General features: G+C 42.4%; 1 protein-coding gene across 2 annotated transcripts in view; it reads left to right on the top strand.

Moving 5' to 3' along the window:
• Nucleotides 1–8,200, top strand: part of MEGF10 (multiple EGF-like-domains 10) — an 81,179-nt gene extending 72,979 nt beyond the window's left edge. The window contains exons 18-24 of one of the 2 annotated variants that reach the window (XM_010566068.1): nucleotides 210–338; nucleotides 866–1,102; nucleotides 2,442–2,569; nucleotides 2,734–2,857; nucleotides 4,829–4,873; nucleotides 6,400–6,606; nucleotides 7,586–8,200. In XM_010566068.1, the coding sequence (XP_010564370.1) occupies nucleotides 210–338; nucleotides 866–1,102; nucleotides 2,442–2,569; nucleotides 2,734–2,857; nucleotides 4,829–4,873; nucleotides 6,400–6,606; nucleotides 7,586–7,746 (1,031 nt within the window). In that variant the 3' untranslated portion in view covers nucleotides 7,747–8,200. The remainder of the gene's footprint in view (nucleotides 1–209; nucleotides 339–865; nucleotides 1,103–2,441; nucleotides 2,570–2,733; nucleotides 2,858–4,828; nucleotides 4,874–6,399; nucleotides 6,607–7,585) is intronic. The other variant, XM_010566069.1, reaches the window with a different exon arrangement.
• Nucleotides 8,201–16,399: the final 8,199 nt, after the last annotated feature.

Raw genomic sequence — 16,399 nt, 5'->3', positions numbered from 1 at the left:
CCCTCCCCCCCCCCCCCCCCCCCCCCCCCCCCCCCCCCCCCCCCCCAAAATCTCTACCACTAATAACACATTGCCATCTGCTGGCCATGTACAAAAACGTATGGGGTTAGAAACAAATGGTAGCCTGAATGGTGCTGTAGATCCGTAATACCAAAATATTTGAGAAGTACTGACTGTGTATAATTTTTGTTTGCACTTATTTTGTGCAGAATGTCCTCAAGGTACATATGGGTATGGATGCCGGCAGATATGTGACTGTCTGAACAACTCAACCTGTGACCACATCACAGGAACATGTTACTGCAGCCCAGGCTGGAAAGGGGCCAGGTGTGATCAAGGTAAAGCCTACATGCAATAAAATTATTGTAATTGTTTTATATAAAACTTGGATTAACCTATTAAATTCCATCTCTGTGTCATTCATTAAATTAATCTGATAAGGCATATGTGTTTAAATAGCCCACTCTATTAAATTATATATGTTCTGTAGATTTTGTAAGTATTAGATGCCTCAGTGATTGTTTATTGGAGCAAAGCACTCAAGTGTAGATTGTATGAGATGTTTTACAGTGCTGTGCTGTCCAAAGCTGCTGATAGAGCATGTGCTTTACCTGCTCTGTGCTTTTGCCTAGAGAATATTCTTACTTTTTCAACTCCATGAAAATATCTCTTTCTATGAGGAAGATGAATGCTTTTCCTTAAGGCTAGAATTGTCTTCACATTGATTTCTGACATAGTTCTATTTTTGCATTATTGAATACAGTTAAAGTAGCAGAAAGATTTCAAAGTGAAATATTGTCTTCTGCTCCTAACACATAAGCCTCTGAATTTATGCCACATATTTTCATTTCTTCTTCTGTTTCAGCTGGTGTAATTATAGTGGGAAACTTGAACAGTTTAAGCCGTACCAGCACTGCCATCCCTGCTGATTCTTACCAGATAGGGGCTATAGCAGGCATCATCATTCTTGTCCTGGTTGTGCTTTTCCTGCTAGTGCTGTTCATCGTTTACAGACATAAGCAGAAAGGAAAAGAAACAAATATGCCCGCAGTGACCTATACCCCTGCTATGAGGGTCATCAATGCAGATTACACCATTTCAGGTAAGTGACATTTAGAACAGTGGGTTTTTTTTTTCTCTATCTCTTGACTTTGTGCATTTTTAGCTGAGCTCTGAAGGGGTTCAGATCTGCCCCTACAGGGCTTGAGTGTGCATGTTTTCACCTTTTCGCATTAGCAAGGGCTGCTGTGAGCAGGAACATATTCAGTTTTGAGAAGGGTGTCTACAATTCTGCTTTGGAAGCCTTCCTGGAAAGAGAGGCAAGGGAGGGTTTCCCTCTTTAGGAAGAGGAACACTGAGACACTGCTCTCAACTGCCTTTTGCCAGAGAGCAGCCCCTGAGACCACACTGACAGTTGGGGTTGCTGAACTGGCACACGAGACCGGTGGGATGCTATGGTATACTTGTGTGCTTACCTTTCAGCTATCAGAGACAGTTCACCCAAGTTCAGAAGGATGCTGCCCCACCATTTATAGCTGCTTAGTTTGTTCTGCATCACAGTCTTTTAATCTCTGGTTTTGATACTATGAAGGTGGCTTACTCTGGTAAAATGTGTTAATTGTAAGGAACAAGTGACCTTCAATATACCCTTGCTTTACTGTGTAACATTTTGCACCCTGAAATGTTTTTCTGCATTAAACAGTGGAAATATGGACATTTCTATTCCTCTGTGCCTATTTTCAAAAGTATGGCAAAATATGGTTTCTACTGAGACTTTAAATTCAATGCCAACAGCTTGAATACAGAAAGACTGCTATAGCTGTGGAAAATGAGGATTTCACACTAGCTGTGGCAAGATTCTGTAGAGAGGCAGATAGCATAGTGGCTTGAGTTTGAAACAAATGAAGGGAAGGAGCAATGCTCCCGAAACAAACCAGGAGTTTTCGACCTATGAAAGTGCATGTGAGCTGGGATGCAGTAGGTACATTAAACTTTAGGCAATGCTGGCTTTTGCACCCAGCTGTTAAGGAAGGAAGCAGGTAAAGAAGCCTGCAGAAACAGTTGTCAAAGGCAAGAAAGATGTATCAGCAAAGGTGGTGGTGCTCTTGAAGCACCAGAAAATGTTGCTGTGAACTTGACGGTAAAAGTGTCTATAATTCGGATAATGCTATGACTACAGAGGCAAAAGAGAGCAAGGGACCACAGCAGAAAAAGAAGTTAGCAAGTAACACTTGGGAATGCTCTGCTGAAAGTGAGGACATGACTAGTCAGTTACTGCTCTGTATCTCTAATTTCTTTAAATGAATGCAAGATTTTTCTATTTTTTTTCAAGAAACTCTAAATCAGATTCTGAAATCAGTGCAGCACTGTCAAAAACATATCCTAAGAAAGAAATGCCATGTTATTTTTAGTTGTTCATTTTCCTTTCTTTTTCTTTTCAGAAACCATCCCTCACGGTAATGGTGGAAATGCTAACAGTCACTATTTCTCTAACCCTAGTTATCATACTCTAACTCAATGCACCACCCCACCTCATGTCAACAACATGGACAGACTGACCCTGGCAAAGGTAAAGCATAAAAAACTGGATGCTTATGTGTAGGTTAGCCTTGGGTTTACTTTGTTCCCTAATGTTTCGTATTAGGTTTATTTTTGCTTTCCCTGATTATCACCTGGAAATTCAGCAACTTCTCCTCAGTTTCAGTTTTTATTACCTACCTTTCTTTGGAACAGGCAAAAAACAATCAGCTGTTTGTGAACCTTAAAAATGTGGAACCTGGAAAACGAGGCACCATCATGGATTACACAGGAACACTGCCTGCAGACTGGAAACATGGCGGCTACCTCAATGAGCTTGGTAAGAAAAAAAAAAAGAAAAAGGGAGGATGTTATTCCTTGTGTTTGGGATGGACTGGAAAGCAGAGATGTTTTCCTGGTTCTCCACTCAGGGTAATGCCAGGCTTGTCAGACTGTGTGTGAGGTTCAGGGTTCTGGGTTTGACCTTCCTTTAAGTCAGTACCCTTAAAGATAAAAGAGTGACTCCTTGTGAGGAACGGTGAATCAATCCGATGCCCAGTGCAGACATGATATGCAAAATATCTCATCTTATTTTTATAAAAAGATTTGCTTATTAATTATTTTTATAAAATAATGGTTACAATTGTACAATAAGGGTCTGCTTTGGCAAAATTACATATTTGTATTAAATAAATGAGAGGTTACATATATCCTTTTTTTTTAAATCCCCACCAAATGGAATCAATGCTTTAAAAAGTAGTTTCTCATCATCTGAACTGCTTCAGATGTAAATTCTAGAAGCATGTTCCCAGCTAAACCTCCTGTTTGTTAGAAGACAGAGCATTGTCCTTAACAAGAAAAATTCCCAAAAAGTGGTGAGAGTTGCTGTATCTTGCTTTATGCTGTCTTTTGCTGTCTTTTCATCCTTTCCCAATCTCATGCATTCCAAAATGGCTGGATTGCACTGACCATATCTCTGACCAGTGAAAGCCTTAAAAGGGACTTTCATTGCCAGTGTAATTTAGATCATTTAATTACCTTAATTTCTGTCCTTATCAGTATCAGATTCTGGGCATCAGGACAACAGCATGCAGCTTTTTTTTTTCCTGCTCATCCCCAATCTTGGTCTAATCACAGTTCAGGCTTAGATCTGGGTTTTTTTTAGAAAAGGTTTTCAGTCATAATGCTAAATGTTCAACTTTACATTTTCTTAGAGCATTTGTAATAGCACTTAAGACTCCTAAGAGATACTGGCTGTAGTTAACCCACTGCAGTAGATCTTGAGTAACAGGGAGATTCTAGAGGACTGGGTGAATGCTGATATTATGTCTGTTTTCTAGGAAATCAAATGGAGTTACTTGGGTAGCTCTAGGCTGGTGACCTGGACATTAGTCTTGGTATAAACAACAGAACAGCTGACATGAGATCTAATAAATATGGATGGGGTGGGAATAAAATTAATTGGTTTATGTATCCTCAAATAACATAATTTCATTCTTGCAAACTGAATTTTGTTTATAGAGATATTGTATAGATAAAATTATTTTAGGCCTTTTGTAAGGCTTCTAGCATAGTACCACAATACAATCTGATGAAAAAATTAGCACTCCATGATATCAATCAAAGCTATTTGACTGGTTTATTTACCAGGTAAGTGCCAGGTCTCTGAAGACAGTTGTCAGACATTGCTGATTGCTGATGTTTATATTGGGATTTATATTGATAGAAATCTGTTACTAACAGATAATTGCAAAGCTGTAGGCTTAGGCTCTAGGTGTTTAGGCTATTCCTGTAGGTCAAGGGACTGGAACAGATTGACCTTGGACAACACAATGGGATTGATTAATTTTGGAAGCAAAGTACCAAGAATTTGACTGAACTTTGCATACCCTGAGATTTTCAGGTCAAGATGGGATGCCTTTCTGGTAGATACGGTTTTCCAGACAAAAAATATGGTTTAATCAAAGAGCAGTTATTAGGTTCATTCAAGAGTAACTGGGGGAAATGTAATGGCCCGTGACGTATGTGAGGTCAAACTAGATAATTTAATGGTCCCTTACGACCTTAACCACCTTCCCTGTTCAGGAAGCTACTGTTTGAAAGTGTGCAAGCAAATAGTAAAAATGCTTCTGTAACCCAGTATATGCCATATATGCCCAGTATAGACTGGGCAGTTTCACAGTGCTTATAAGAGAATTATTCTGCTAAGATAGGAATTAGTACCAAAGCGATTTTTAAAGATTTAGAAGCTGTTATGTAATCACTTTTCTTTGATTTTAAAACTACTCTGTTTTTATATCATTTTTCTCAGGTGCTTTTGGACTTGATAGAGGATATTTGGGAAAGTCCCTGAAAGGTGAGGTTTTTTTCTGATCCATTTAGATGAAATGACAGGGACAGTCAATTTACTCTTCTAAATTATCTTTGGTTTCTGTGTGAAGAGAATATAAAATAATTTTGGACAAAATTATTCCTAGACACTGAATGAATGCATGAAGTTTGTTTGCTTTTTTATTCTTTTTTTGATTTTTTTTTTTTAAAAACCAAGCCTTTGTAAGTCTTCTATGTGTCACATCCATCAAATGTTTCTGTAATGCTTGAGTCATGAAATGGCTGTACTTTAGACAGCAGAAGGGGGATGGCCCTTGAATTCAGCCTAGTGAGCCAGGTAAGGATGCATGCTGCCTGTGATGAAAGGCTTTAAAAGAGAGCCAATTCCTCTTGCAACTGGCATGGTCAGTATAGGACTGCATAACTACAAGCCTGCAGTGCTTCATCCCATTCACTGCAGGCCTTCAGCAAGGATATCAAAACATGAATTCATAGAGAGGAATGAAAAGCTTCAGAAATTCATAGTAGTGATGATATTTTTAGCTTTTGAATTACGCAGTTTTCTCATAAGGCTGGACCATACTGGTGTGTGTCACTATTTTTGTAATATGACTAATGTATGCCGAGGGTAACTAGAATGCCTAAATATCCAAACAATGAAAAAAGTGTGGATAAATCCATATGAATTATGTGTTAAATATGTAGACAAAAGCAGCTGGTTTGTCACCTTGTGTATAATACAGGACAATTAAGCTTAAGGAGTGATTTATTATATCTGGTATTTCCTGGTTTGGAGGATTAGGGGAAGCCCAGTTTAAAGTGTCTTAAAGGAATCACGAAGTTATAAGCAGCTATTCACTGGCAGGTTCGCCAAGGTCAGTCTCATGCTAGATATTCAGGGTCGGGAACAAGTCTCAGCTCTAAAGCTTAGATAACAGCATATCACAAAACAACACAGAGAACAAAGTAACACAGACATAACAAAATCTCTTCCTTCTCTTTCTTAAAGCGTAAGAAAATACGTCTTCTCTTAAACTACAGTTACCTGTCCTTCAGTTAAATCCTGAAGTGACAAGCAACTTGATGTTTCCTTTTCAGTTCTCCTGCATGCACCTTACAGAAACTTATAAGAAGCTCGTTACTCTTTTAGTGTGGCTGCATACTCAGACTTTGCACCAAAAAGGCCATCCCTAGAACTCACCTTACCATCTGCCCAGACATTGCTATTGGGAACAGTGTTAGATCACTTATTTTAATAGTGTCCTGAATTCAGCACTTGGGAAGGCAAAAAGTATTCTGAAGTGCCTATTAAAAACTGATTCTGCACATTATCTGTATTTAATGCTAGCTACTGTTTTAACCAGAATTGAAGGTGCTCAAACTTTGCAACAGGAATTTGCTGATGACAAGATCAAGCCCATAAAAGAGCTTTCCATTTAAATATTCATGTATGAGTGACTTTTTAGAACTCAAAATTAAAGAATGCCGTGTTTAGTAGCGATGTCCATAGTATGTAGCATGCCTGAGATTAATATGTTTTTCTTTTTGCAGATCTAGTGAAGAACTCAGAATACAATTTAAGTAATTGTTCATTAAGTAGTTCTGAGAACCCATATGCTACTATAAAAGACCCACCGGCTCTTGTACCAAAAAGTTCAGAATGTGGCTATGTTGAAATGAAGTCACCAGCACGCAGGGACTCCCCATATGCTGAGATTGCTGGCTCTGCTTCAACAAATAAGAATGTTTATGAAGTTGGTAAGTACAAAATCTGCTTCTAGATGTTGAAGGTTAAGAACAAAGAGCACAGGACTTTTTTTCTTTGAATCAGTTTAATTAAAAGACATGAAAAAAATGCTGATGTGTTCAGATTCTATATTCTGCTCAAAAGCTATACTAACAATCTCATTCTTTTCAGATAAGTGGTGTTATTCACAGGAACAGAGTTTGAAATACTTTCAGCTCTGTTCTATAGCATAGAGATACCTCTGAATTTCCCTGGTTGAAAGCCTTTCTTTAAACAACGGCATAAGATAAGCTTAGCATTTGATTGCAGTATAATTCAACTGGAGATTACGCTGTTAAGTACTGAATGCAGCTGGAGTAAGTGTATGGAAGAGATAGAAAAGATCTGTTTCCTCCTCTTGATCAGAAAAAACAGCATCTTCACCCACAGATGTAGTATTTCACTCATATGGGCCCTATCTAGTTACTGCATTGCTGCAGTTACTGTAGTTACAGAAAACTTTGAGGTCTTGTGGAATGGTAGTTATCCTAATGGTCTCTGGACTGGAATAAAGTGTATGTCACATGTCATAGGATACCATTTTGCTTTTCTGTCCTCAATTAGAGATTCCTCTGAAATCCATCAATATCCCCATTGTGTTTCTAAGGATTTCTATAAAATCTTGACTAAAACCCCCAAATTGATGTTTGGGTTTTTTTTTTAGTTTGTCCACACACAAAGAACAGATGCTGGTCCACTTGCTTCTGTCAGTAAATATACTCATGGCAGGGCCCTGTTGCAAGCCCACAGGTGTAACTTAGTGTAAAGCCATAACACCTTAACAGCAATCTTTGTTTCTACACCTGCATTTCAGGACTCAGCATGACAAGAAATCTTTATATTGAAGCAGAAAGGAGAGGATATTTTGTAATGCAAACTGAAATGAAACACAGTGCTTGCCTTCTGTTTGTTCCTTCTAGTGTTGAGTGTATGTGCTGTCTTTTATCACAGAACCTACGGTGAGTGTTGTCCAGGGAGCATTCAGCAGCAGCGGACGTTTCAGCCAGGATCCTTATGATCTTCCAAAAAACAGCCATATTCCATGTCATTATGACTTGCTACCAGTTCGAGATAGCCCCACAACCTCTATGAAGGAGGTCAGCAGTGAATGACCCCAAAAGCTGATGTGTAGCACAGTGGGACTCTCAAGGGGCAAAGTGGCATGGTTGTGCTTCTTCCTCTAGTTCACCATCATATTTGGCTCCTAATCTGTCCAGCAGACAATTGCTGTACATTAAACAGAATCTCAACATGAGGTTTGTATTGTGTATGTAAGTGACAGATGGACAAATGTCACACTCTGGGGATCCTGATGTTTCTTTTTCTCATGGCAGTAAATTTTATAGAAACAGGTATGCAACACATTTATACTGTAATATACTAGCTTAAAAATACTAGTTTGCAGATCAGTTGTGATAACATCCGATTTCAGCGACTTTAAATATAGACTTCATGTTTGTTGTGTTTCAGAGTAGAAATACTCCCAGGACAGTGCAATTTACCAAATACCATTTTATACAGGTGATCTGATTCACTAGTTATGTAGAAGAAAACTGCCTTGCCAAATTTTACCTTCCATTCTGACCTTTAGTCAAGACATATTAAGAAACAAGATCTGATGGGGATAAATAAGCACAATACTGCAGTTGTTTGGGAAATCCATCATCAGGCTTTTTTGTCCATTACTGGTGATGGGCATACCTTGCTTGAGTAGTTTTGGAGATAAAAGCATTGCATACATCAATATTATATGATGCCTCAAGATCTCTTGGTACTCCAGACCCAGTACCAGTCTCCAACAAATCTTTTGCTACTGTTCAACTCTGTATGTTGCAGTTCTGACCACTATTTCTGCCATACACAACTAATAATCCATAACATATCAGTAATTCCTTCATAAAATATGTAAATTTAATCAGGTTTTTTTTTGTCACCATGGACTGATTATGTAAGGAGTGGACAAAGGTGATGACTGCTGTAAATCTTAACTGCAAGGAAAGGTTTACATTTTATAAACAGGTAGTAATAATGACTGTAATATAGGATAAAAATAGTAAAGTGTTCTGATTTTTTTTTTCTTAGAAATAATGAAGCAATCTCTGTGCATACTTGCTAAAAAGGCACCTTTTCTTTTTTATAGTTGATGTAGGGAAATACATGCTTAAGCTGGTCTTTTGCATTGCTAATAATGTGACACATGTACCCCCCATTCTTCATTAACCTGTGTCTCCATTTTTATGCTGTGTGTCTGTTTCTAGTGATCTAGCTTGTAACTGCAAAAATATTCTACTGTGTATCCATTTCTTTTGCATTTTTGCCAACTGGCCTTTATTTTGTCTGGTTAAAGAGACCTCTGGGCACAGGGGAAAGGTTAAAGTAAGAATTCATGTCATACTGATGTCTATCAGAGGTGGTTAGCTAATACATAATAGTTTATCATAATGAATTAATTGGAAAAAAAAATCAAGGTGTTTTTGTCGAGGATAGTAACAAGAATGCAGAAGAAAAGTAAAAAACAGTCCTTCTTTAAAGGTTAGCTTATTCTGTTGACTATATGGATGGAGACCATCTTTCCAAAAGGCTCCTTTCTCTCCCTCCAAAACAGTCTGTTATGAACTGCACAATTTGGTGGAAATTAAATTTGCCAAGGTATCCATCCACTGAAGCAAAATTGTCCCCCCAAACACATGAGCCTAAAAATAAAATGGTTGCTATAGACTGGACATTCTCTTTCAGTAGAAAGTTACCTTTAGAAACCTAAAAATTATGTGGCAGTATTTCTTCCAGCTGCTGCTGATGTCAGTGATTCTACCTGCTAACATGCTTGTAACATAATCCCAGCAGGCTTTTCCACCCTGCCCTGGCAGTAACTCTGTAGCTTCTTGTGAATAGCTTGTTCTAGGGGTTGGCATATCCCTGACTGATAGGGAAAGGATACAGGTGTTTGCATCATATGGCATATAATAGGAAGCACTAGTCCTCTCTTCTTTCTGTGTTGGGGGTCACGTTTTGGCACATGAGACCTGTCATATACTATAATGATGTGAAGGGCAGTCGATAGTTCAAGAGTTTGGTGTATGTGCTCTCTGGCTTAGCACAGGGAGTGCCACAACAGATTTTATCTTTACATCTGGACTGCAATACAGTCCGAGACAAAGAATAATCACTGTTGTGACAGCATTGATATATTCCTAAGAAAATCACAACCAGTTGCCTTTGGAACACTAAATGCAACAGAGCATCAGCTGGAAGAAAAACTGAAAAAACTTTTGGAAAATTTTTTTAAAAGGAACCCCAGAGATGAAATGGAAATACAATTTGCTTTTATTTGTTGTCACTGAAGTGGTGACAAATGAGAGATCTGCATCCAAAGACATCATTGCAGATGTGCCCAAGCCTGAGAATGTATATCCCTGTATGAAGTGCTCTGTAACATTCTTGTTTCTTGCTGGCCATGAGCACTGGCTGTTTTGCAATTCCCTGGGCATTTCTTGTATATCCTTGGAATAAATAATTTGATTATCTTTACATTTTGCAAGTACAGAAATTAACTACAAGATTTCAAAAGCCAGTTACCATTTAATCCCTCCATAAGACAAAGTATTGATTGTGTTTGTGTACATATGGATAACATGTAGAGCTACTGGTATATTCATGTGTTTGTACTGTGTGAAACAGACTTTAAAATAAAACTTTTCTTCTCTGAAGCCATGAATAGCAAATGCTGTATTTAGCAACTGTGAGCTGACAAAAATTTATTTTCTTACTCTGTAAAATTTGGAGACCACTAGATAAGTTAACATTCATAATATAAACAGTTCTTTTTTATATGAAAAAGTGAAGAGCTGAATAAATTATATTTGTTTGAAAATTTCCAGTATGTCACATATCCTCAAGTGATATATTCAGACAAATATTCATGAAAACAGATGAGTTTCTGATAACTTTGCCTCTTCTGTATATTCTAAATATACAGATTGCCAAAGTCTGTCTTTCTGTACATGGGTGAAACTCCTGCTGTGTAGTTAGCATAAGCAATGTCTGCATATATCTGAGCCAGATTTGCAATACGTATAGGTCAAGTAAATAACTTGTGAATTTACTTCAGTGAATGATCATTGGTAGACACTCAGAAAACAAACTGCCTGCAGGGGTAATACATTCTTGTTAAATGATAGCTGTATATCATTCCAGAGGAAAAAAGCACATGGGACTTGCATTAGCAATCCTGCTGTCTCCTGTACAGCTAGGGTGGCTTGCTCTGAAGTACACTCTGCTGTCAGTTTGAGAGACTCCCAACTCAATCTTCATGACTGTCACATAGCCCTTTTTGCAGATCCCAGTATGCTCTTTAGAGAACTTAAATATTTCTGAACATGCTTACTATATTGTGGTGGGAACTTAATGAGTAAGTTGATATAATAATTTTAGCAAACACCATCTATTCAAAGAACTGGCTTTACCACAGACAGGAATGGAAAGAGATGCCTTGCCTCTATATATTCACATTACAATAGTGAGAAACATTAGCATTGAAAATGGAGATAGCTATCCCCTAGCAATGTTTTATCAGTTTAACAAAGTGCAAAATGCTGCACAAAGATAATAGCTGATTTTAAAGTAGGTAGTGAGTATAACCTTTAGGTTTTAGATAATGTAGGCATATTAATTCTGGTCATTTAGAAGCATAATGAACCTCAAGGCTTTTTACTATATCAAAGATTTTTAATCATAACACACTGTTATGCATAAAATTCGTCCTTATCTTGATCTACCCAGAGAACTCCCATTAATTTTAATTGGAGATGTGCATGCAGATTACAAGGGAAAGAAGATTTCATTGTACTCATACTTTCTGCTGAGACAATCTGCAAAGTCAAATTAGAACTGCAGGATAAAACAAAATCAAAAGTGGGGAATGTGTTATTTAATGTATATTGGATTTTCCAAGTACTATGACTACAACTGAATTTTTTATTAGGTATGTGTCCAAATAGTAATCCTTATACTGAAGCTCTAAAGTCCAGACTGAAGAATAGAGAGCTAATTTTGACAAAAATGCTTTAAAGATTGCATATATAGTAGTTTAAATGACTGAAAACAAATGGGTGCATGTTTATTAATTACTGTACAGAAAATCTTGTCATTCGGTACACTCATACTAGTGCTAGAGCACTGAACCTAACTCTTCTATCTTCAGTTTTTTAGCCCACAAGACTTCACTTTGATATGATTGAACTGCAATATATTTTTAAAGAAAACCTATCAAGTATGCCTGGCCTTTTTTCTTAGCTGTGACAAAAAAAGTGGTTTGTTGTAAAAATATATCTATTTTCCAAAGATGACTGATGTTCATCATTCTGCCCTTCACTACCATTCATTTCATTTCACATACCTGTAGGTTAATGTAATAAAGTTTCTAATGAAAGATGGGAAATGCTTTGAAATTTTTTCCTTTGTTTTTCATTTCCGTAGGACAGATCTTGAAATAGCATGGGAAATATAAAAAAATGTTATCCTTCCCCATGCTGGACCACCAAGTAATGTATATTATTTTCCCTCTTAGAGAAAGCAAGTAGTTCATGCTTTGTGGAAAATCAAGGCTGATTTTGAACTGCTAAACTTCTGTGATTACTGTCTGGTCCTGCAGGAATTAATTCTATAAACGGGGCAATTCTTTCAAGCCTGTCTCTTGAACGCCTAAAGCTTTAACCTTTAGACAGATGGGGAGCTGAGTTACCAAAACCGAGGCATTGCCCCTTTTTTGTAGGGTAATAGCCTTTGATTAACCATTAAAAAGCCAGTAACCAAAGTACAAACGCAGCATAAAAGGGGTTAACATACTGTAATTTTTCTTTGTAACTCTGACCCCCTAAGATGAACCTAAAACACCGGCAACAGATAAATGGTGTGGGAAGTTGTTCTTTACTATCACAGTTTGATCAAGGATGATAGACTTGCCATTAAGAATCGATCATAGAATCATAGAAACATAGCATGGTTTCGATGGGAAGGAGAGAAAGACAGGAGAAGACCCACAAGGGCGAGCCAAGTGCTGCCTGTGGCCCCGCCGTGGGAGGAAGCAGGGGAGCGCGGAGGGCTGGCCAGCAGTGCTGGGGTGTGGGCAGAGCCTGTGGGACTTTGTCCTGCAGCCTCCCGGGGAGGCACGAGGTGTTATCCAGTGCACCCTCTTGCCGTACGTGCCTGGAGACGTCTGCCCTGGCCAGAGCGACCTGACGGGGCCCTGGGAAGACGTGGCTGAGGCCTCGGTGACTGGCGTGAGACACCGATGCCGAGCACAAGATGAGAGATGGGGGGATCGAGCGGGCAGCGGTGTCGTGGTAACCCCAGACGTGGGGCGAGCGCCGTGGGTGAAGATGGCCCGTCGTGACATCCCCCAGCGATGGACAGTGATGTCCATCTGATGTCCAGTGATGTCCACAGGTTCTGATGTCACCAAGGGACGGACTGCCATGTTCTGTCATGGTTTAACCCCAGCCAGCAACTAACCACCACGCAGCTGCTCACTCATTCCCTGCCCCAGTGGGATTGGGGAGAGAATTGGAAAAAAAAAGTAAAACTTGTGGGTTGAAATAATAAGTTTAATAGGACAGAAAGGAAGAAAATAATAATAATAATAAATGACAAGAGTAATAAAAGAACTGGAATATACAAAACAAGGGATGCACAATGCAATTGCTCACCACTTGCTGACTGATGCCATTAGCTGCCGAGCAGTGATTCACCCCTCACCCTGGCCAACTCACCCCAGTTTATATACCAGGCATTATGTTAAATGGTATGGAATATTCCTTTGGCCAGTTGTCCTGGCTGTGTACCCTCCCAACTTCTTATGCCCCTGCAGCCTTCTTGCTGGCTGGGCATGAGAAGCTGAAAAAACCTTGAATTAGTACAAACAGTTAGCAAGAACTGAAAACATCAGCGTGTTATCAGTATTATGCTCATGCTGAATCCAAAACATAACACCATACCAGCTACTAGAATCAAAATTAATTCTAGGTCAGCCAAAACCAGAAAACAACCCCAGGTGCCGCATTGTGACCAGGCGGCCTTCACTGCTTACACTCAGACACCCAATCTCAGCAAGGTCCAGCCCACGCTCCAGCTGAGCAAGTTCGCGAGGTTTGGAGTGTTGAGGGAAGCCACTGGTGCTGCTGCGGTGGTCGGGGAGCTGCTCGTTGCAGCTCTCCATGTCCAGCCCCAGAGCCGCTGAAGGATTTTCCCCGGCCCTGCCAGATGCAGGCAGCCGGGGCACCCAGGAGGCACGCTCGCAGCAGCAGAGGTGAGCTGGGAGGGGAAACCTCAGCCTGGAGTGGGTTGCTGGGAGGGTTTCCTTCTTGAGGGACCTGGGCACTTCTTCCACCCCTCCCCGGGCCAGCCAATGACCCTGGCCTCTCTTCCTTCTCTAGCGTGACACCCGCTGCTGCAGCGCCGGTGACAAGGAGTGCCTTGACATCCCCAGCTTCCCCCAGCCCACTGCAACATGTGGAAGGCATGGCTGCGGAGCCGGCCAACCGCTGTCCGATATGCCTGGACAGCTGGGAGGAGGCCAGCTACGTGATGCCGTGCCTCCACCAATTCTGCTACCCATGCATTGTGCGGTGGGCTGAGAGCAAGCCCGAGTGCCCCCTCTGCAAGGGGAGGATCATCTCCATCATGCACTCAGTGGGGGCAGACGATGACTTTGAGGAGCATATCATCACCCGATTTGCAGCACCACCAGTCATCGGCCGCCAGGCAGGAGGAGCTCTCGGCCGTCCAGCTGCCCACAGCCCTGCAGCAGCAGAACGACAGCCTGTGGAGATCCAGCTGCCCAGGGCTCCTCCGGGCGGCCTCCAGCCCAACACCTGGGCATCCCTTTTCCGGGACCACCCAGCTCTCCTCCAGCCCCTTCTGACCTGGGTGCGTCAGGAGCTGAGGTGGATCTTTGGGAACTGGTGTTCACGAGCAGCCACAGTGGAGGGCCTCATCATACCCCTGCTTGTCCTCTTTGGGCTGGATGAAAACCAGCTGGTCCAGCTGCTGAGGGCCACCCTCCAAAACAGCGCGGCGACATTTGTGCACGAGCTCATTCATGTCGCTGTGCAACAGTGCAGCGGGGAGGCCCGCCGTCTGCTGGGCCTGGAGGACGGCCATGCTGCGGGGGGGTGGGAGGGCAGCCCCACGGGTGTCCCTGGCCCCACTGCCTCCTGGCGAGGGTCTCCCACACCTGGGCTGGCCCCTTCCTACAGCCCTCAAGGAACCAATGCGGATGGCTACCCCAGCACCTCGGCAGCTGCCCTTCGTGGGGGTCCTGGAAGCCCTCCCTCTGTCCTCTTTCCTATCCCTGAGGAGGAAGAGCCTGAGGAGGCCATGGCAGGTCCATCTACATCCAGCCAGGGCAGGGAACGCTCCCCTGGGGGGCCACGGCGAGCCCCAAAGAGGAGGTCTGGCAGCCCCGAGGCCTCTTCTCCAGCCAAGAAGAGGCCACCCCGCTGGCAGTGCTAGAAGAATGTCCCAGGTGCTGCTGAAACCAGGGCTGGGCCAGCAGCTGGGGCGTGCACTGGCCTTCAATGGCTCCCTGTGCTCTAAGTGACATAATTTGTAAGTGAAATAAAATAAAGGCCTGTAAACTGCAAAAAGTCTCTGTGTTACTAACAGTGCAGGTGGCATTGCTATCCCCACCCATGCTGCTTTCTCCCCCTTTTCCTGGGGCTATGCCCACCGTTGCCTCTCGTTGTCCTTAGCAGAGCACCATGGGGCTTCTCCCTCTGGTCTTGCACAGCCTCGTCGCCCTGCTTTGACTACCATGGGGCTGGACCTGTGCTCTCTGAGCACATCTCTCCCCAGAGCACAGCGCCACGGGTCTTGGCCCTCTGCTTTTGCAGGGCCCCTTTCCCTTCAGGAAGGTGCCATGGTGCCTGTCCCTGTTCTCTTGCAGGCCCCTTTTCCCTGATTCAAACACCATGGGGCCTGGCCCTATGGACCTGAAGGGCCCTTTGCTCTAATCAGAGTGCCATTGAGTCCCGTTATCTGGTGTCGCTGGGCCTTTCTTCCCCTTCTTCTAGTACTAAGAGATGTGACCCAAGAAAGATGGACATGATGCTGCCCTGAAGCACAGGCTTTCTTCCCCCTCTTCCAGATCCAGCCTTGGCGCTGGCATTTCTCCTCTGCTCGGAAAGGACCCCTCTTTGGCAGACGGGCACCGTCAGTTCCCCAGCGCCCCTCACCACCACCCCCACCACCCCTCCCCATTGCTTGCTCTTTGCAGCACTTCCCCCAGCACAGCTCCTCTCTGCTGCCAGTCAGCCCCGCAGAAATGGCAGCGCAACTTCTCCGTGCTCCCCGGGGACCCTCGCCCTCCTTTCACACACCCCAGGGCCCCTCGCCCTCCTCTCACACACCGCTCCGTGACCCTTCTGCAGCCAAGCCGGCCACACAAGGTGAGGGGAGGGACAGAGGGTGGCTGCTGGGTTTGGCACCAAGACCTGCTGCCGGGCCCCAAAGGAAGACCCAGGTCCTCACGGCACAAAAGGCCAAAGCTCAGCAGCAGTAACTACAATACAAATTCCCACAACTAGAAATGTAGGAAAGGCTGCCTGATGGCTTGTTAAGAGTGTTAAATTTAAGTCCACCATGTAATTTTTTTCTCACCAGTAACCAGAAAAAGAAGGCAGAGGGGCTGCCTGTACGGTATCATACCCATACAGCCCACGATTTGCACAGGTGCGAACGTGAGACAACGCGCAATTATGGCGGGGCGGG

This window comes from Haliaeetus leucocephalus, unplaced genomic scaffold (assembly GCF_000737465.1).
Source record: "Haliaeetus leucocephalus isolate CR32 unplaced genomic scaffold, Haliaeetus_leucocephalus-4.0 Scaffold203, whole genome shotgun sequence".
In the NCBI taxonomy this organism is placed as follows: Eukaryota; Metazoa; Chordata; class Aves; order Accipitriformes; family Accipitridae; genus Haliaeetus; species Haliaeetus leucocephalus.
This window is presented reverse-complemented; position numbering and strand designations above follow the sequence as displayed.